We start from the raw sequence: 22,056 nt of genomic DNA on the forward strand, positions 1-22,056 counted from the left end.
GTAGAGGCCGCAGGCGCAGGCTCGCTCACCGTGACATGCGTGGGCGCTGGCTCGCTCACCGTGACAGGCGTGGGCGCTGGCTCGCTCACCGTGACAGGCGTGGGCGCTGGCTCGCTCACCGTGACAGGCGTGGGCGCTGGCTCGCTCACCGTGACAGGCGTAGGCACAGGCTCGCTGACCGTGGAAGGCATGGGCACAGGCTCCTTACAGTAAGCCGCTAGATCCATATGTGGGTCTTTCGTTCTGTTGTGAACAGAAGGCAGCGAAGGCAGACGAGGAGACTGGATCTAAGCGCAAGCTTACTTTAATTAACAAAATCAAACAAACACAAAGGAAAACCCTCAATGGGGAAATAAACACAACACTGGGAAAACGGGCAGGGAAAACACACCGGGCTAACAACGTTCAACGAAAGACAAGGACTGAAACAAAAACCAGGATATAAATACATGAACACAGGAACAAGGGACCAATGAACAGACAGAACTCCAACAAGATGACGAGGGAATAAACAGAGGCAAAAGGCAAGTTAACGAGGGACAGGTGAAAACAATGACAGAGAACACCAACGCTGACAAGGAGACTATGGAACAAAACAAGGGACAAAAGTGAAAACTATGGAATGAAAAAGGGACAAAAAAGGTAAACAAAGGGGCAACGGTAAAACAAGACAAGGTACAGTGAGGAAAATAAGTATTTGAACACCCTGCTATTTTGCAAGTTCTCCCACTTAGAAATCATGGAGGGGTCTGAAATTGTCATCGTAGGTGCATGTCCACTGTGAGAGACATAATCTAAAAAAAAAAATCCAGAAATCACAATATATGATTTTTTAACTATTTATTTGTATGATACAGTTGCAAATAAGTATTTGAACACCTGTCTATCAGCTAGAATTCTGACCCTCAAAGACCTGTTAGTCTGCCTTTAAAATGTCCACCTCCACTCCATTTATTATCCTAAATTAGATGCACCTGTTTGAGGTCGTTAGCTGCATAAAGACACCTGTCCACCCCATACAATCAGTAAGAATCCAACTACTAACATGGCCAAGACCAAAGAGCTGTCCAAAGACACTAGAGACAAAATTGTACACCTCCACAAGGCTGGAAAGGGCTAAGGGAAATTGCCAAGCAGCTTGGTGAAAAAAGGTCCACTGTTGGAGCAATCATTAGAAAATGGAAGAAGCTAAACATGACTGTCAATCTCCCTCGGACTGGGGCTCCATGCAAGATCTCACCTCGTGGGGTCTCAATGATCCTAAGAAAGGTGAGAAATCAGCCCGAACTACACGGAAGGAGCTGGTCAATGACCTGAAAAGAGCTGGGACCACCGTTTCCAAGGTTACTGTTGGTAATACACTAAGACGTCATGGTTTGAAATCATGCATGGCACGGAAGGTTCCCCTGCTTAAACCAGCACATGTCAAGGCCCATCTTAAGTTTGCCAATGACCATTTGGATGATCCAGAGGAGTCATGGGAGAAAGTCATGTGGTCAGATGAGACCAAAATAGAACTTTTTGGTCATAATTCCACTAACCGTGTTTGGAGGAAGAAGAATACCATCCCAAGAACACCATCCCTACTGTGAAGCATGGGGGTGGTAGCATCATGCTTTGGGGGTGTTTTTCTGCACATGGGACAGGGCTGACTGCACTGCATTAAGGAGAGGATGACCGGGGCCATGTATTGCGAGATTTTGGGGAACAACCTCCTTCCCTCAGTTAGAGCATTGAAGATGGGTCGAGGCTGGGTCTTCCAACATGACAATGACCCGAAGCGCACAGCCAGGATAACCAAGGAGTGGCTCTGTAAGAAGCATATCAAGGTTCTGGCGTGGCCTAGCCAGTCTCCAGACCTAAACCCAATAGAGAATATTTGGAGGGAGCTCAAACTCCGTGTTTCTCAGCGACAGCCCAGAAACCTGACTGATCTAGAGAAGATCTGTGTGGAGGAGTGGGCCAAAATCCCTCCTGCACTGTGTTCAAACCTGGTGAAAAACTACAGGAAACGTTTGACCTCTGTAATTGCAAACAAAGGCTACTGTACCAAATATTAACATTGATTTTCTCAGGTGTTCAAATACTTATTTGCAGCTGTATCATACAAATAAATAGTTAAAAAATCATACATTGTGATTTCTGGATTTTTTTTTTTAGATTATGTCTCTCACAATGGACATGCACATACGATGACAATTTCAGAACCCTCCATGATTTCTAAGTGGGAGAACTTGCAAAATAGCAGGGTGTTCAAATACTTATTTTCCTCACTGTATATGTAACAACTATATTACTAAATTAACATTAACCAACATTAATAAATGCTGGTATTGTTCATTGTTAGTTCATGTTAACTAATCTTAATGAATGGAATCTTATTGTAAAGTGTTACCATCAGTTTTTATCATAAGTAATTTTTGAGTAACTTACATTGTAGACATAATATGGCCTAGCTGCAAAAGAAGCGAAAGCAGGATAATGCAGACTAACATGCTGTCTGGATTGCCTTTATAAAAACTAACACTGCTTCAAATCAAATCAGATGACTGGAAATAAATCTTCTATAAAATATCATATCACATCATATCTTATCACATTATATATCATATCATATTATTCTTCAAAACCAAATATCTTCTGACTGGCAATCAAAACATATTTTATTGACAGTATTATTTTTTTTCCACCTAATTAGTTTTGTTAAAATAAAATGTATTTGACGTAATAGACTTAAGAACTTTTGGGGGTTTATTTTGCAGTAATGTCTAGGTGACTGCACATTCTTCCTTACTTTTTAGCTTATTATTTGCTTTACTATATTATTCATTTATTTATGCCAATTATTCATCATGATGCCCTGGCCAATTCCTGTGATTTGGGATATATTCACGTGTGCAGTCATGAACCTTTTATAGTGTTTTAACATGTTTTTATTATGCTTTGTTTTCAAACCCTTTCTCACACTGCCAAAGATTCAGGAAGGAAGTCAGTATTATGTATAAAGTCTCATTTTGTGAAAAACCATGTGCACATTACATGCACAATTTCTTTCATGTTGTTTGATCATTTATCGGTCCACTGGTTAATCCAGAGCAGAACATGTCTGTTAAGAAGATGCAGAGTAAAGATCTGGATGAAAGCAATGATAAAGAGAGAAAGAAATGGCTAACCAATGAAGCAAGACCTCAAATAGTACAGGGTGAAGAAGGAGTGAACCCAAGTACAGAAAAACCGGCAAAAGTGGATAAAAAAAAAGAGCAGGAGGTAATGGGAAAGAAGGGGAAAATGGATGCTAATGAAGAGTTGAACAACAAAAACAAGAAAGATTATGACTGTGAGTTACATTTTGAAAAGAATGTGTGAAGAGGAGCGCCGGATGAATAGATTGTGTCTATTCATTGGTCTTACGTGTATTTTGGGTCGTCCTCTCTGAACCTGTCACAAATGTGTCTCTGTTTCGGCTACCAATGAGGGTTTATATGTGTGTCTACATGTGTGTCTACATCTGCCTTTCTGGTGCTGTTAACAGTACTGTACCTGCTCTAACTTTGTACCTCTTTTGCATGTGTAACTAACTTCCTTCTTTATGTTAGTATGACAAAGCTAACACATTGATATTGTATTTAAACTTATTATTATTCCTACTAGGGTCTGTGAACCACAGTTTGAAACACCCTGTTTTAGAGAGCTATTAAGTTACATCCACCAAACTCTGCTGCATATAAGTATTCAAACAGCCTACAACTTCAATATATCATATTATAAAGAAGGCTTTGTTATACAAACATTAAAAGTGTGTTTATTACAAACTTTGCTTTTCTAGTTCTATATTCTCACCACATATTTCTCTCTCTCTCTCTCTCTCTCTCTCTCTCTCTCTCTCTCTCTCTCTCTCTCTCTCTCTCTCATTTTTTTTTTTACTTCAGTACCATTCCAAAAATGTCCTCCTGGAATGCCTTGGCTGAAAGCTAAGGTGTTGACAATGATGGGACCTTTCTTGTCCCGATTGCCTATAGAGGATGTGAAGAACATCCCTAAAGAAGAGGTACGTTTCTGTGATATGTTATGCAAACCAATACCTTGACACTGATGTGTAGTTTTCCAAGGCCTTTGCATCTGAGAACCATTCCAAACCATACTGTACTAACATATTCCAAATATTACATAATGCAGCAAATGTATTCACTAATCTCTGTCTCTCTTTCTCAGCTGTGTGAGTTTTTTAGGGCCCCTGATTTCTCTCCAATATTTCATAACATTAGTGGAATGCATCCTGCACTGGGCCGAAAACTTTTTCAACGCTTGAAACAAGAGTGTTCCAGTGGTGATAATTTCACCCAAAACATGGACAGGTTTAGATCACCATCATTAGTTTGTTTTTTGTGCGCATGTATTTGTTTTCATGTGGATGTCTTTCATGAATCATTTTCAGGTTAACATCATATGATGAAAGCTGATCATCCTTAAAGGGATATTTCACCCAAAAATGATAATTTACTCACCCTCATCCCATCCCAGATGTGTAAGACTTTTTCTCCTCTGCAGAACAAGAATGAAGATATTTGAAGGAATATTTCAGCTCTCAAGGTCCATTCAATGCAATTGGATGGTGGCCAGACCTTTCGAGCTCAAAAATCACATAAAGGCAGCATAAAAGTTATCTATTATACACCAGTGGTTAAATCCATGTCTTCAGAAACAATATGATAAGTATGGGTGAGAAATATGAAAAATAATAAAAATAAATCTTTCCTGTGATGGGCTGGCCATCTGTCCAGGGTGTTTTCCTACCTTTGGCCCGAGACAGCTGGCATAGGCTCAAGCACAACCCCGCAAACCTATATAGGCTTTAGAAGATGGATCTCCACTTTCACGTTTACATTCTTTCACATTCTGAAAGTGAAATTTGAGATTTGTAGTAAAAAAAGGTATTCAAATGTATCTGTTTCTCACCTATAGAATTCATTACTATAGAAATATATTTAACCACTGGAGTCGTATTGATTACTTTTATGCTGCCTTTATGTGATTTTTGGAGCTTAAAATTTTTGGTCACCATTCACTTGCATGGTACGGACCTAAAAAGCTGAAATATTCTTCCAAAATCTTAGTTTGTTTTCTGCAGAAGAAAGAAAGTCATACACATCTGGGATGTCATGAAAGTAAATGATGTTGAAATGTAAGTTTTTGGGTGTACTATCCCTTTAATTCAACTCTTACATCTGTTAGACATTTTACAAGACTCTTTCACTCCTGTTTTATTAACTTCTTTCTGTGTACTCAGGCTGGGATCTCTGGCCTGTTTCTATGATGATGCACAGCATTTGAATGTGACTCTTAGTAAAAAACTCCTGTATCAGCTTGACACCTGTGACAACTCTGAAATAGACAAGGTCAGAATTACCTTTTTAAGAGAAAGTTGAGGGAGATATTACATTTTTGTCATCATGTACTCACCCTCATGTTGGTCCAAACCTGTATGTCTTTCTTTCTTCCGTGGAACACAAAAGGAGATGTTAGGCACCATTCACTTTCATTCTTTCTTTTTTCTATACAAAAATGTAAACGTTCACATGCTGTCTAACATCTCTTTTGTGTTCCAATGAAGGAAGAAAGTCGTTTGGGTTTGTAACATCATTTTTGAGTGAACTATTCCTTTTTTGTTATCATTGCTGCTCCTAATATTATTTGTGTTCCTTTAATCATCTCATCTTTATTTAACTTGGTTGTTTTTAATTCTGAAATTTCTGCCTTTACACTGCCTCATCTGTTTTATCTCAGGTGAAGAGACAGTTAGTACAGAAGATATTGGACAATAATGACGGTTCTTATACTCAAGAGATATTGCAGTCTCTGGGCTCTGCTGTGTCTGTTCTTCCTCTTTCCAAGCTATACCGCTTCACTTCCAAGGACCTGTACACCTCCCTCCCCAGTTTGAGTAAAGCCAAATGGAACCCGGCTCAAGCAAAAACTCTGGCAAAGAAACTCTTGGGAGAAGATAAGGTTTCCTCTTCTGCAGTCTGCATTTTAGCATTCATAGCATCCTTTCCTTAATTTGACTGGTAGTTTTAATGTAAATGTTGTCTGGCTATATTAACTGATTTTCAATTCTTGTTTTACCTCATGGACTCTTTCTATAGAATATAACTGGTGAGAAGCTGTTGTCTTTGGGCTCAATGGTGAGAGGGGTGGGTAGTGACTTTCTCAAGAAGGTGAAAGCAGAAGGTTTGCTGGGAAATCAAGTCCTGGAATATTTGAGTGAGAAGATGTCCTCTCTACAGAAAAAAGCTCTAGTGGAAGCGGTAAGAGTAACATTTCTTTTTTTTTAAAGAGATGAAGTAATATGTCCACAATAAAGATAACAGTAATAGACATTAAATTAGTTCACCCCAAAATTTAAATGTTGTAATTTTTACTTACCCTCATGTCTTTCCAAACCTATATCACTTTCTTTTTTTCTGTGAAAAACAAAAGGAGATATTTGGAAGCATGTACTGGTGGATTTTATTGTCCATGCATTTACAATGAATGGAGATAGAGGCTTTCAAGATTAAAAAAAGGATGCAAAAGCACCATAAAAATATTTGTATATAAAAGTATAAAAGTAGTCAATTTGAATCATGCCCTGGAACCTATTTTAAACGGGGCGAATGGGCCGTGATAAGCTGAAATGGACCGCCGCGTTATGCAGAACGGGACACAAAACGGCGCCGCGATATGCCGAAGGGGGCAGCGATATACAGAAAAGGATAGCGTCCATCCTTTTCTACATATCAATAGCTGGTGTGTGTGGTGGGCGTACTGGCGCACTATGGCTGCAGTCTCATCATCCAGGTGGATGCTGCATACTGGTGGATGTTGAGGAGATTCCTCGTTTAATATGTAAAGCGCTTTGAGTGCATAGAAAAGGGCTATATAAATGTAAGGGATTATTATTTATTATTGTTATTTGAAGTTCTGTACTTCCAGAATTTGGACATTAACTTTATTACCACCTACTGGTGAAATCTCCAAACTGCAAATGCAGGAACTGAATTTGGACTTTGCGCTGAGTTAAGGAGGTGGTATTAAAACGTCTAAGCGCAATGACATATTACTCAGTAAAATAGAAAATTGTGCTTTGCGCCACTTCATTTACATGCAATATACCCACAGTTTATATACTTTTTGGACCTTCAAAGTTCTGGCCTATTCACTTGCATTGTATGGACCTACAGAGCCGAGACGTTTTCTAAAAATCTTCATTTGTGTTCAGCAGAAGAAAGAATGTCATACACATCTGGGATGGCATGAGAGTGAGTAAATGATTAGAGAATTTTCATTTTTGGGTGAACTATCCCTTAAAGACTTGTCTATTGACTCGACAGGATCAACTCTTTATTGAAAAGATGGCCAGAATATCCTTAAATTAACCTTCGGTGTTCTACTGAGAATGTCAAAGTTTTGGACCAACATAAGTGTGAATAAATAATGACACGATTTCCCTTTTTGGGTGAACTATTCTTTTAAAATGTGAAGAAACTCTGCTATTACTCTAATTCTATTTTTAGCATCTATGGAGTTCCTCCTCTGTTCATCTTGATTTTACACATTCTCTTTTGATCTCAGTTCCGTCGTGATGTGAATGCATCTGAACTGGTAAAGGGATTGTCAGATTCTCTGCTGCCTTCTCTGTCTCTCTCCATGCTGGAAAAAGCAGACCTCAGCTCTGTGGATCAGCTGGAGGGACGCGGCTGGACTCATGCTCAAGTACACACATGAAACAACATTAAAAAAAAATATTCCATCACTTTGCCTTCCACTTTTATCTAATTCTTTTTTTTTTTCAATCTGTAGTCTACTTTTCTTTTAAAGAAGATTTTGGGTAATAATATCAGCCTTAACGAATTACGGTGAGACCTTTTATGATTGTAACTTGCAGTGATAAATGGCATGAAACGTAATAAATGTTGTAAAATAATGGAAACTTCTGTTAATATCCTGTACTAAAAAATGTGTGATCTCACTGTTGACAACAGGAAGCTGGGTCAGGCTGTGCAGGGTGTCACCTGTGAAATGATTGAAAGAGTCAATCAAAGCAATGCCTTGGAAATGGCACAGATTCTTACCAAATCCTCTAAGTGGCTCTCCAGGGATCAGGTAAACCATCACACATTGACACATACTGCTTCAATGCTCTCACTATTTAAATTCCAAACCTACGAAAACAGAATTTGTGTTTCTCCTATTATATTTCTGGATTTCTTTTTTTACGTATTAGATGCGCTGTGCAGCTCAAAAACTCTTTGCAAGTCTGGAGGAGCAGAGACCAGGATATTTCAGTGACATCAGGAACTCTGAACTCCAGGCAATCCCTGCTATGCTGCTCATCCATCTACCGTACGAACAGAACAGTGATAATACTACTCAGATATTGAAAATATTGAGGATTTTAAACTTGTTTCATGCAACTTTTCAAGTTTAAGCTTTAGTTATGTTAAAATTGTATGCTAAGCAACATAACATATTATTTTTGTCTCTTCTCTCTTGCAAACATTCACCCTGTCATGACGCATTCAGAGTGGAGAAGATTCAAAACCTGTCAGATGCAGTGTGTTCTGCTTTCATTGAGAAGATGAACCAAGTGAATCTTTCATGTCTGCCAAACAGTTCTCCAGCAAGAAATGCACTTACGAGAAGAGCTCTAAGCTGCCTAGTAAAATGAGCACACTCACACACACACACACACACACAAACTCATTTAAAGAAGCATCTTAAAACGTGTCATTGTAAGTGCCTTTGTACTATAACACATTGTGTCCAGTTATGCTAATTCATAATTATGCTTGGTTGAAAAAGCCAACATACTGTTATTCCACAGACTTGGTTAAGGTTTAGGGTTCATAATCCTATCATAATTAGGGTTTATGGGGTGCCCCAACCCATTCCACGTGGAGAAAGATATCCCACTCATTTTAACATTTTACATTTTAATATAATAGAAAAAATTAATTATGTCAAAAACAAGATTATACAGCCAACATTTCAACATTAGTGCAACAATCAAACCCCCCCACGAACAAAACAAACAGAAAATAAAAATGCGCATTAACCCTTCACATGAAAGTACCAACTGGCGTCAATCCCTCTAAACTCAAAAGGTCCATGTACGCATGAGAGTCCCTGCGACAACTTTGCCATCGGACTGCTCAAGTCTGGAAATTTTGAGAGGCAAAATGACATAACAGAAAATACTTTGTAAAACAAACCCCAGCCAATAGGCAGAATAAACACAAAGAATGTGTCTCGAAGGTATGTTCCTCCGCAAAACAAATTCCAGCTGATATAAAGCCATTAATTTTCCTCAGACAGACAAACAAATGTTCAGTGAGCCGGCTGCTTATGAGTGCAGCAGATGACGTAATCATTCCGATGTCCCACAAAAATACTTCACAAAACAAACTCCAGCCAACAGGAGACATAAGCACAAAGAAAGAACAGATTCAGCGACAACTTTCCTGAAGCAGTGTTATTTCACAAAACAAACTCAAGCTGCTAGGCAGAACCAACACAAAAAGAAACAAAACAGGCATACCGGTTCCTCAGATGGTCAAGAGTGTATTGAGCGAGTCAAATTCACTCAGAGGCACACCATGGCTTACTCAGTCAACTTTATAAAAGACATCCTTTGTCTTTGGAAGGGCTTTGGAAGAGATGGACACCACGTAGTTTTTGTGACGACCAACCTGCAGCAAAGCAGTTGTCCTGCAAGGACACACCATTTGTCCATGCCCCTGAAGAGGCCATGCCTCTATTTTAATGCGCTTTCACACCAATAGGGCTTCTCATGCTCTGTGATTCATAAGCGAGGGCACTCGCATCAATGATCCAGTGAGAGAACATTTGCTTGGAGATGGGCATGCATTTTGTGCGTCCTCCATAACAAACAAAGAGCTGATCCAATTGCTTAAACTGGTTGGTGCACTCCACATACTGTACATGTGTAATTCTATCAGAAAGGCTTGGTAAAGACAAAATATATATTGTCTTTTGGCATAAGCCCCGTCTGGCAGCCCGAACTCCGAATGGTGGTTGTATGAGCAATGTGGATGACGTTTAATTATGAGCCCTCCGATACGGGGGAACGTTAATTTTGTAATCAGTTAGAGGATGGACAATGTTTTGTTTGGCCCTGTGATGGGGTGCCATTGTTGTGTGATCCCTTTGCTGAAGATAATTAACATATGGTAAGAGCCCTTCGACGAATGTGATTATTGCAGAAGATTGATGACGTATTATTATGAATCCTCCGACGAGGGTGTCCTTTGCTTGTGCGATATCTTTGCCAGAGGATGAACAACGGGCATAAAGCCCTATGATAAGGGTAGCATTGTTGTGCAATACCCTTTATTGAATGATGAACGATGTATGATTATAAGCCCTCCAACAAGGGCGGATGTTGTTTGTGGAATATCTTTGCCAAAAGATGAACAGCATAGCATAAAGCACCAAGATAAGTGTGACATTGTTGTGCAATACCCTTTGTTGAAAGATAAATAACGTTGAATGTGAGCCCTCCGAATAGGGTGGATGTTGTTTGTGGAATCTCTGAGCCAAAAGATGAACAATGTAGTGTAAAGCCCTACGACAAGGGCGACGTTGATGTGCAATACCTTTTGTCAAAAGATAAACAGCGTTTACGCATGAGCCCTTCAATAAGGGCGAGCTAGGCTTGTGCAGTACCTATGTGAAGGAAATCCATGCTTGGGATTGTGGAAGACTTGGCGAGGAGGGCAGATATGATTGTTATGCTTGAATTTGACAATTGTGTGATATGGAATATGTGGATATAACAGTGAGTGGCCCCAGGCCACCACCAGATAAGCATGAAATTTACATCTGATGGAGAGTTGAGTGTGTGTGATGATTTGAGGGTTGGGTCAAATATATTTCTGTATGATCTTGATTATGGATTCTGATAGTTCTTGATGAGCAGAGCCGCACCAATTCTGAATAAGTATCCCGAGAGACAAGGCGAGAAGACCACAATGTTTGAAGGATCAGATGCGAAATGTGAACTAGTTTGCAGATATATAACCATGGATGTGTAGGGGCAGTAGCTGAAGATTATAGATATAATTATGTTATGACCACATCCCGAGTGGTCTGTTTTGGAGTGTAATAGGGATAAAAGAGCATAAACTGGGCAAGTCCTTTCTGCTTGAGTTTTTCCAAATATAAAAGGGGGAGGAGTGAGGGGCTTAGGTCCGAAAGGTGCGGACAGGGGACATAAAGTATGCTGGCGGAGGGACAGTTTCGATGAAACTCCTGAAAACGAGATAGAAACTCAGCTGAGGGAATAAAATGCATTTGATGCTCTGCCATATCAAACATCTCAGTAGGGGCATAAGGAGCCTAGAGTAAGTCCGGCCTTATAGATGATTGCAACGGCAGTGGTGACACATTTACGTACCCAGAGAGAACCCCATAATATGCTGGCGACGATGATGGGGTAATTTTTTAAGGTACTTATGAAGGGGAGCTAAACGTGAGCTTGAGAAATTAGTCTGGCCATTTCCCTTCTGTGTTCTGATAAAGTACCCCCCAAGACCTTCAGAGGGCGCTCGTCCATGAAAAAGGACATGCTGTCTGAGGTTTCAGGGTTTTTGTTATGGAAAAGGGAAATTCATTTCCAGATATTTAGTCATGGGGACCAAAATTGGAGGTCCGATTGGCGGCCGTCAACAATAGATACATTGTCAGAGTTAATGTCGGAATAGGCTAGAGTGAGAAGGTGAGAGATGGAGTAGCCTTGATGAATGATGCGGATGGTGATATAAGGAGACACAAAGGGACAGGAGTTTGCCTATGGAAACTGAAACTGGCGGGAGGATGGAGGTGCAAACTAATGATCTGTCTAATTTATAGAGAGGCGGGGAAGCTTGTGTGTTGGGGGAAATTGAGCGTGATGCTGGAAAATTTTAGATGTAGAAGGGCAGTATTTTAATCATAAACTCATTGGTATAGATATGAATGGTGATGATTGCAAAAAAAAAAAGTCACACCCACAAAGCATAAACCAGACGGAGTTTAACGCAGTTCATAAATGGTCAAAAAACTAAATCGATTAGACTAGAGCATACTTTTGAGCCAGGGCTCGACATTAAGCATTGTCATATGCTTGTCCTCTGGACAAATAAATTGTTCATTCACTTGTCTGAGTAAAAAAAAGTGAATAGCGTATAAATTTGTGTGTCAAGCAGATGCAACAAACACATTCTCTATTGTATGAGAAGGTTGTTTATGTGAAAATCATCACAGACAAACAATATATGTAATCTCCCAGTGAACTCCGGTGAGAAGGGAACAGTGTGTAAATGCTGCACGAGCAGAGGTAACAAGTGCTTTGTCTATTGGGTGAGAAAATCATCACACAGAAACAACACACATGCAATCTCCCAGCAAACTCCAGAAAGGAAGGGAAGTGAATAGCATGTAAATGTTGTGGAACAGTGGAAGCTGTTGGGAGGGCGGAACGTGGGTGACCCTAGAGTGGAGCATCATGAGACTCATGTCCTCACAGTGAGGGCAGTATGTCTCATGTTATGGAGCGATGTGTCGCTCATAGTAACACTTGCGATGCGACATCTTTAAAAATCCTACACTCAAGAGGCTCTTTATATGAGTTTTTTTTACATCACTTGGACAGAATATATATATTCTGCCGATGCCGGCAGAGAGGCTGAGAAACTCTTCGAGGGCGGGTGAATCTTTTGCTGCAGGTGCTGAGAGTCAGACAAAGAATGTCCTGATGCGTCTGCAGAGAAATCCTGTCCGCTAGAAGATGTCCATCGATGGCGAAGAGAGGGCTGTTCAGACGAGATGATTGTCGTAGTCAAGACGAGACGATAACGGTCTTGAAAGAATTCTGAAGAAATGGTGATCGAGTGCCCACTTATATAGGGCAAATGCACACCTAAAATGGCGGTGCTCAAACACCATTGCCATTCGAAATATCGGCGTTATGATACAAGTCAACTAGCTTTAACTAGGTCATCGGAGAAGGAATTCCCCGAAGCATTTCACTGCAATGTCGAGTGAACTGAATCGACAGGGAACTCAAATGCATGTATTGAGACAAATATTATACAAATAATGTGGTCACAGTACTAACTTCCTCTGAAAATTGTGATTCTTTACCAAATATTTTATAATATTTCATTTGATTAGTATTCTGCTCCCATAAATAAAGATTCTGTTCACATTTTCTTTTGTTTTTATTGCCAGGAGAATATAATATAATATGGCACAATGGTATGCGTACATATAAATGAATCAATTCACATTTGATAATCCTGTTTTATCGGCACATTAAAAGAAAGCGCAGGTTTAGAGTCTTAACATTTTTTGGAAGTCACAATTGTTTAAATATGCAGTCTAATGATGATCACTCATAACATATTTGTAGTAAAATACTCACAAATTATAAGTCTCTCTAATGAAATGTGAATGAACAAATGCAAACAAATAACTATAAAATACATAGATGTCCTCGTGAACGATGAATGCTGCAGGAAAGTATTTATCATGCGTCTCCATTGCAACGTTTAGCCAGAACATAAATGTTGTGGTGTTTTTAAGTTTGTTGTTGTTCTTCTTTTTTCTCTTTTCTTCACTTTTTGGTGGTTGGCAAAACAAGCTTAACTTCCTCTTATCGCCTCCAACTGAATTGCTATTACGTTGTGAGAAACAGCTTTAAGACATTTTTGAGGCATTCAGCTCAGGCCTGTTGCAATTCTATGATTATAGTGCACCTTGGTGGGTTAGAGCTTCTAATGACCCATTCACGTGGTGACCGCGGTGGTAGAAAGCCTAATCTGAATGGATACCCTCTGTAACACAAAAAGCGATTAAATATAAGTTAGTTATTATATAATTATATACTTTTATTTGGATGTTTCAGCTAGAAACTACTGAAACACCATTATCACTGCCCTGATCTTTATTCTGTATCTCTGCAGAGGGCGAATACAACTGATCTGTCTGCATCAGAGGTCTTGTCTCTGGGCCCATTGGTTTGTGAGTTAAGCCCTGCTTGGATGTCCTCTCTGAACCCTGTTGCTCTAAACTCCACTCTGCAGGCTCTGGCTTCCTGTCTACATATCCGACAACAGTACAGAGAGCATCTGTTCAGACTGCTCACCGACACCTATGGGTAACCCAATATGCAAAATTACACATAACCCACTATGGGACTAACACCTTCACACACATCACCTCTACTGATCTCATATTTCAAATCACTGGTTCCCTTCCGAGGGAACTCGCACTGCGTCGTTGAAAACGACTCTTTGGGGAACGCTCCTTAGCGTGCGCCTCTGAAGTATGAATGAAACTATTCCAATCTTGATTGGTGTTGCGTCATGACGTAACATGTGACGGCATAACCGGATGCATAAAAGTGACGCCGGCACACATACACATTAGCTTTAGCTCTTCAGCAAGCTCTATGTATATTGTTTGTCTTATTTGGTGTTGTTTGTCCTATTTAAAAGAATTATGGCCACCAAGCAGTTCAAGAAGTGCGTGCACCCCTGCCCTCGTTTTATTACGGGTAGGGACACGCACGATTTGTGTGTGAACTGTTTGGGAGCGCAGCACGCACAGGCAGCTCTCGAGGGATCTGCCTGTGTAAGTTGTGAAGCACTACCCATGAGAGTGCTGCGCTCCCGGTTGGCGTGCTTTGATGAGCACGGTCAGGCTCGCATTCCCCACGGTTCTGGTCCCGCGTCTGTTGAGGCAGCGCGGCGATTGAGATCGTGGGGTTCGCAGCGGGATCTTGCAGATGAGAATGAGACTGCTGCGGCACTTTCTCATTCTTCATTTGAGGATCCCGAGCCTACTGTGAGTGGTGCAGAAGCCCGCGTCGCGGCTTCTTCTGCCCACGATCAGGTCCCAATGCTCGAGCTCTCTGCTTCCGAGGAAGTGGAAATGCTCAGCATTGATGCGGACGACCGTGAGCAGCCAAGCACGCCGGTTTTCGGCCAGGCTTTTGAGGAGCTGATTCAGGTTGTGACGCGTGCTGTGGCCAGACTTAACATTAGCTGGCCACAAAATGAGCAGGGAACGCACGTCGGAAGCAAATTAGACGAGCGTTTCCTGCAGCACGCGTCACAACCCCAGCGCCGGGTTTGCCGTTTTCCCCGATCTCCACAAAGAGATCTCGAGATCGTGGGATAAACCACATTCGTCCCGTGTCTCCACCCCCAGTGTGGTCGATTACAGCGACGTTTTAGGGGCACGGGATATGGGCTATGGGAAGATGCCTGGTGTGGAGGAGGCTTTAGCCGGTTACCTCTCTCCTGAGTCGGCATCTTCCCTTAAAACCCCGGCGCTGCCTAGTAAGCCCTGCAGAGATACATCTGCATTAATAAGCAGGGCTTACATGGCGGCAGGTCGGGCTGGTTCGTGCCTGCACTCAATGGCGATTTTGCAGGCATACCAGGCCGATCTCCTGAAAGACTTAGACGAGGGGAGGGGCCAACTCCCGAAGATATCGCGGAGTTGCGCAGAGCCGCAGATCTGTCTCTCCGGGCAACTAAAGAGACGGCCCGCGCTATTGGCCGCTCTATGGCAGCTATGGTGACCACGGAGAGGCATCTGTGGCTAAATTTATCGGGAATAAAAGAAAAAGACAGAGCTTTTTTGCTTGATGCCCCGCTCTCGCCCTCTGGCCTGTTCGGCGACGCCGTTACATCGGTCGTCGACAGGTTTCAAGAGGCGAGGAAACAATCTGCGGCGTTCAAGCAGTTTCTCCCCGTAAATCCAAGTCTAAGTCAAGTAGGGTGGGGCAAACACATCAGCCCCAGCCTTCAGTCAGCTCCTCGCACCGCGCTGAGCAAAAGGAGAGCGTTTCCTCTAGAGCCCCTCCTCCAGGAGCTTGGCAACAGAGGAAACGCTCCCAGCGAAGCCCTCCAGCCAGGGGGCCGACCTGAGGGACGTCCTTAAGGCTAGGAGGGCTTCGGGGAAGAGGTCCTAACCGGGGTGTTAGAACCTCGGAGGGCTGCCCCCCCCGCTGCAGAGCAACCGAGGTTGTTCTCGCAGCGGAGTCCTCAGGAAATCGGTGTTGGTTTCCCGCCGTCTCTGACGCTTCGGGCCACACCAATCTCCAGCGAAAGCACACCGTGCCGTTCGCGTCAAAAAATAAAAACACACATCAATTGTGGTCACAAGCACTGTATCGACCAAATCCTGCCGGTATCCCGCTTCAGGAAGTCGAGAACAGTGCTCGAAAACACTCGAGACCAGCCTCGAGAGGCTGGTTCCCTTAGTAGATTTTGTAGAGGCATGGAATCATCTTCCCAACATATCTGCATGGGTCCTGCATATAATAAATTCAGGGTACAGACTGCAGTTCGGGCACCGCCCCCAAATTCTCTGGGGTGGTGCAGACTACAGTGGTTCCGGAGCAGGCTCAGGTGATGGAACAAGAAGTGCAATCTCTGCTGCTGAAGGAGGCCATAGAACGTGTTCATCATTCAGACAGGGAGTCCGGTCTTTACAGCCGGTACTTTATAGTTCCAAAAAGGATGGGGGGTTGAGGCCGATTTTAGATCTCAGAGTTTTGAACCGGTCTCTGAGGAGGTTCAGGTTCAAAATGCTTACTATTCCTGTCATCGTGAGTCAGATCAGATCCGAGGACTGGTTTGTCACGATAGATCTAAAAGATGCCTATTTTCATGTATCCATCCTTCCATGTCACAGGAGGTTCCTGAGGTTCGCTTTCGGGGCGAAGCTTACCAATATCGGGTTCTTCCGTTCGGCCTAGCACTATCTCCCCGCACATTCACCAAATGTATGGATGCAGCTCTTGCTCCACTGAGACTTCAGGGCATCCGTATACTGAATTATATCGACGACTGGCTCATTCTGGCCCAGTCTCGAGAAATGGCGGTTCGGCATCGAGATGTCGTTCTTGGCCACATTCGAAGTTTGGGGTTGAGACTCAACACAAAAAGAGTGTGTTACAACCATCCCAGTGCACAACGTTTCTGGGCGTTGTGTGGAACTCTGTTACGATGCAGGCACGCATGTCTCCTGCACGTATCGAGTCCCTTATGGCGATGGTGTCCGGGTTAAAGCTAGGCCAGGCCATCACTGTAAAGCAATTTCAAAGACTGCTGGGCCTCATGGCAGCGGCATCCAACATTGTACCGTTGGGCCTTCTACACATGAGGCCCCTCCAGTGGTGGCTGAAAGCCAAGGGGTTTTCCCCAGCGGGAATCCATTTCGTATAATCAGAGTAACGCGCAGGTGCCTTCGTTCTCTGCTAATATGGAAGAAACCTTGGTTCCTGTCCCAAGGGCCAGTGTTGGGAGCGTCATGTCGCCGGAAAACCGTTTCGACAGACGCCTCCCTCACTGGCTGGGGCGCGGTCATGGACGGCCGCTTTGCCAGGGGTCTGTGGCAGGACCATCATCATTCTTGGCACATAAACTGTCTAGAGATGTTGGCTGTGTTCAGGGCTCTGAGGAGCTTCCTTCCAGACATCAAGGGTTACCATGTCCTAGTACGTTCGGACAATACATCAGTGGTAGCTTATCTGAACCGACAAGGAGGACTCAGATCGCGCCCTCTGTGCAGACTGGCGCATCAGGTAATTCTTTGGTCCCAAGGGAAAATACTGTCTATCAGAGCAATGTATATTCCGGGGTTCAGAATCAGGGAGCAGACATCCTGTCGAGGCAGGGGCTGAGGCCCGGGGAATGGAGACTTCATCCAGAGGTGGTGAAGTTGATATGGGACAAATTTGGACCATCAGAAGTGGATCTGTTCGCGTCTCGAGAGACGTCCCACTGTCCACTTTGGTTCTCCCTCTCACATCCAGCCCCACTGGGGTTGGACGCCATGGTACAGGCTTGGCCGAGGCTTCGCCTGTACGCATTTCCCCCGATCGCTCTGCTCCCGGGAGTCCTGGAAAGGGTCCGCCAAGAGGGCATCAGTCTACTTCTGGTTGCCCCCATGTGGCCGGCCCGAGTATGGTTCTCAGACATAATTTCACTCCTGATAGCTCCGCCATGGCAGATTCCTCTGAGGAGGGATCTGTTGTCTCAGGCGGGGGGCACAGTCTTCCACCCTCGTCCAGAGCTGTGGAAACTGTGGGTCTGGCCCCTGAGGGGGTTCAGTACCTAAATGCTGGTCTATCAGCGGGGGTGGTTGAAACCATACTTAGCTCTAGGGCTCCGTCTACTAGGAGATTATATGGCCTCAAGTGGAATGTGTTCTCCACTTGGTGTAGAGAACATGAAGTAGATCCAGTTAACTGCCCGGTGGCTTCAGTTCTGGAGTTTCTTCAAGATCGTTTCTCTGCGGGTCTCTCCCTTCCACACTCAAGGTGTACGTGGCTGCCATTTCGGCGTTCCATGCACCACTGAGTGATGGGCCTCTGGGGAGGCACCAGCTGGTCATTCGTTTTCTCCGTGGTACATGGAGGATGAGACCGACAACCAGGTCCAGGGTTCCTGCCTGGGACCTGGCGGTGGTTCTCGAAGGGTTATCCCTGGCCCCCTTCGAACCCCTTCAGTCGGCTTCGCCCAAGGACCTGACGTTCAAGATGGCTTTTCTCTTAGCTATTACCTCTCTAAGGAGGGTGGGTGATCTTCAAGCCCTGGCAGTGACGCCAGCTTGCTTGGAGTTTGCCCCTGGCGGAGTTAAAGCCATTTTACACCCGAGACCTGGCTATGTGCCTAAGGTGCCGTCTAACACGGCACGGTCTACGGTCCTGCAGGCTTTTCATCCTCCACCTCATGTGTCGGCAGAAGAAGAGAGGCTCCATTTGCTCTGCCCTGTCAGAGCTTTGAGCGTTACCTCGAGAGGTCCTCTTCTTGGAGGAGGTCGGACCAACTGTTAGTGTGTTTTGGGTCACCTAAGAAGGGGCTCCCTGCCTCGAAACAAACCATTAGTAATTGGATTGTTCAGGCTATTATCTCGGCCTACAAGGTGCGTAATTTGCCTTCACCTTTGGCCGTGAGGGCTCATTCAACTAGAGGCATGGCGTCCTCTAGGGCTCTCTTATCGGGAGTACCCCTCCAGGAGATCTGTGAGGCAGCCGGTTGGGCTACCCCGCACACTTTCATCAGGTTTTACAGTCTGCACCTCCCTAGTACGCCTGGCGCACGTGTGCTCTCGCCCTAGCTGAGTGCCTGAGTTCAGTTTCACCCTAGGGCAGGCCTTTTTTCGGTGCGTGGCCTAGTGGGCATTCGTTCCCCAAAGAGTCGTTTTCAACGACGCAGTGCGAAGTTCCCCGAAGGGAACGTCTCGGTTATGACTATAACCCTTGTTCCCTGAGAAGGAACGAGACACTGCGTCGTCCTGCCACGCCCCTCAAGGCCTGAGAGCGGCTTGCTTCATCGCTAGGCTAATGTGTATGTGTGCCGGCGTCACTTTTATGCATCCGGTTATGCCGTCACATGTTACGTCATGACGCAACACCAATCAAGATTGGAATAGTTTCATTCATACTTCAGAGGCGCACGCTAAGGAGCGTTCCCCAAAGAGTCGTTTTCAACGACGCAGTGTCTCATTCCCTTCTCAGGGAACAAGGGTTATAGTCATAACCCGAGACGTTTTCTCTTCCTGTTTTCCCATTATTAAAGAGACCGTTGCTCCAATTCCTGGTGTGGTTTAAAGGTTTGGTTTGTTCTGTAATTGTTATGGCTATCTTCTGTCGAATATTAATATGCAGAGACAATTGTAAGTAAGCCATTCGTATATTGATTTCCCAGAAATATGTAAACAATGTGGTGCTTTTGAAAATGCTCTGTTTGAGCATTCTAACAAGTCTTTTCATAGCAACAATGAATTAGTGTTCAGGAAATAAAGACTGAAAACAGTCTTAATTTTTACAGTACTGTTTGATAATGGTAGTGGTGCAGAAAGTGCACACTACACCTGTAAAAAATAAGAACTGTTTGAAACAAATTGTTTTGAAAGGTAGAAACACATTCCTCACCACTGGAATACGTGGCAGAACTCATGTTGCCTGTAGCCAGAATTTGACAGCACTTAACTAAACAAATTTATGCCAAAAATATCTGTATGCTGAAGTAAAAGCCCATGCTGGAATCATTTTGTACTTCTGTTTATAATAAAAACATTTGTCTTCCATTTGATCAAGGGACCCTTCTTATTGGTCAGAGGATGTCATGAAGGCACTTGGGCCTCTTTTGTTACTTAATGACACTGCTGTTGAAAAGCTGCCTTCCAAAGTAAGTTGAACAGTCAGATGAGTAACTCCAGTCAGGCTTCCTAAGCAACCAATTGGCTCGGTTGCTAGGGTGGGTAAAGTCATGTTGGGTTAACCTCCTTGTGGTCGCTATAATGTGGTTCTCGCTCTCTGTGTTGCACGTGGTGAGTTGTGTGTGGATGCTGCGGAGAATAGCATGAAGCCTCCACACGCGCTATGTCTCTGTGGTAACACGTTCAACAAGCCACGTGATAAGATGTGGGTGTTGACGGTCTCAGGTGTGGAGGCAACTGAGATTCGTCCTCCGCAACCTGGATTTAGGTGAGTCACTATGCCACCACAAGGACTTAGAGTGCATTGGGAATTGGGCATCCCAAATTGGGGACAACATACATTTTTCTCCACCACTTTCTATTTTTTTAAGTGACATCTGTTTTTGTTATCAACCAATCCACCACTCCATTCATCCATTCACACATCATTCATCTGTCGTGCAGAGTTGGTTGAAGTCATATCTGTCAGATCTGATAGGGAGTTTGCCCTGCCAGCCCATGGTTCCTCCTCCAAAGGAATTCAGCTCTTGGCTTGATCTCTCTGCACTTCAACGCAAACTTTTTGATCTCAAAACGGCGAACGCAGTACAAGGCCGCAGAAAGAGAGAAGGTACGTGTGCCAGAAAGCAGGGACAGATTAGACTTGCAAGGGTTATTTATTTTGATGCCCGTCGAGGTAAATCGTGCAGATCACATTCGGAGAGCTAAGACACACTGCACTTGTGTTTAATATTACAAGCGATTTAAATGTTAAATGTGGAATTCTCTTTTCATTTTAGGGTCCAAATTTGTAATTATTTGGGGTTAAAAATGTGTAGCTGACATGAAATTTCAGTCATTATAAAGGTCATTATATGCAATTTCATGACCATGATCATATTAATTGCTAGAATTTTTGTATTTTTTGAAAAGCTAAAATGTGATTAAAATAAGGAGAAACAAATTACACTTTATCTCCAATGTGTCTGTTGAAAAACATTGAAAAAAACTTGATTGTAAGTGTCCCAGTATCAATTAATTCGAAAATACCTGTCATAAACTAGACAAGAGTGGTTAGAGGCCATCTAAAAACTTAGCAATTGTTTTGATTTTCTCTTTCTGACTTTATGTTTCTCTCAAAGTGGTACCCACTCTACAGCCAACACTTCCAGTCATTGAGGACTTAGGACAGGGGAATGTATATTGGAGTCCCACCCAGTTGTATAATATGTCTGTGCAGACTTTCAAAGACACTATGCCAACACTAGGAGAGATAACCAACTATAGTGCAGAACAGTTGGCTGCACTCAAATCCAAAGTGTTGGAGGTATACACACACACACACACACACACACAGTAGTGGGTGTAACTGGATTACAAATTAATCAGTTCCTATAATCTAATTACTTTTAAGCACAATAGTGTAATACCTTACATTTTAAATTATTGTAAGCAGATTACAGTTACTGACTTTCAATGAAAGTAATTACTTTTAAATACATTAATTGGGTTACAAATATTTCTAAAACTATCTATAATTTATGTGTAATACAATTAAAATGTGAATTCATATGTTCATCTGTTTGCATTCTGTGACAGCTGAATGCTTTTTTTATTTGTCGAGTGGAAAAACAAGTGTTTTAGAAAGTAGCTTAAAAGTAAAGTAATTTTAAATATGATTACTCTTCAAATTAAATAATAAGTAATCTGATTATAATTATTGACAAATAGTTAGTAATATTTAGTTGATTACCTTTTTTTTGTAATTTACACATCACTGCACATGCACACTTTCGG

The 22,056-nt window shown here is 42.9% G+C and overlaps 1 protein-coding gene across 5 annotated transcripts in view; it reads left to right on the forward strand.

The window, feature by feature from the left end:
- The window catches only part of otoa (otoancorin), a 47,267-nt gene that overhangs the window by 20,807 nt on the left and 4,404 nt on the right, over positions 1 to 22,056 (forward strand). For all 5 annotated transcript variants that reach the window (XM_052143861.1, XM_052143860.1, XM_052143862.1 and 2 more), the window contains 14 exons: positions 3,930 to 4,048; positions 4,213 to 4,355; positions 5,288 to 5,396; positions 5,785 to 6,006; positions 6,144 to 6,305; positions 7,612 to 7,752; positions 7,840 to 7,895; positions 8,022 to 8,142; positions 8,264 to 8,382; positions 8,563 to 8,698; positions 14,004 to 14,197; positions 20,159 to 20,249; positions 20,725 to 20,890; positions 21,402 to 21,586. In XM_052143861.1, coding sequence (XP_051999821.1) covers positions 3,930 to 4,048; positions 4,213 to 4,355; positions 5,288 to 5,396; positions 5,785 to 6,006; positions 6,144 to 6,305; positions 7,612 to 7,752; positions 7,840 to 7,895; positions 8,022 to 8,142; positions 8,264 to 8,382; positions 8,563 to 8,698; positions 14,004 to 14,197; positions 20,159 to 20,249; positions 20,725 to 20,890; positions 21,402 to 21,586 — 1,964 coding nt within the window. The remainder of the gene's footprint in view (positions 1 to 3,929; positions 4,049 to 4,212; positions 4,356 to 5,287; positions 5,397 to 5,784; positions 6,007 to 6,143; positions 6,306 to 7,611; positions 7,753 to 7,839; positions 7,896 to 8,021; positions 8,143 to 8,263; positions 8,383 to 8,562; positions 8,699 to 14,003; positions 14,198 to 20,158; positions 20,250 to 20,724; positions 20,891 to 21,401; positions 21,587 to 22,056) is intronic.

This window comes from Xyrauchen texanus, chromosome 15 (genome assembly GCF_025860055.1).
Source record: "Xyrauchen texanus isolate HMW12.3.18 chromosome 15, RBS_HiC_50CHRs, whole genome shotgun sequence".
In the NCBI taxonomy this organism is placed as follows: domain Eukaryota; kingdom Metazoa; phylum Chordata; class Actinopteri; order Cypriniformes; family Catostomidae; genus Xyrauchen; species Xyrauchen texanus.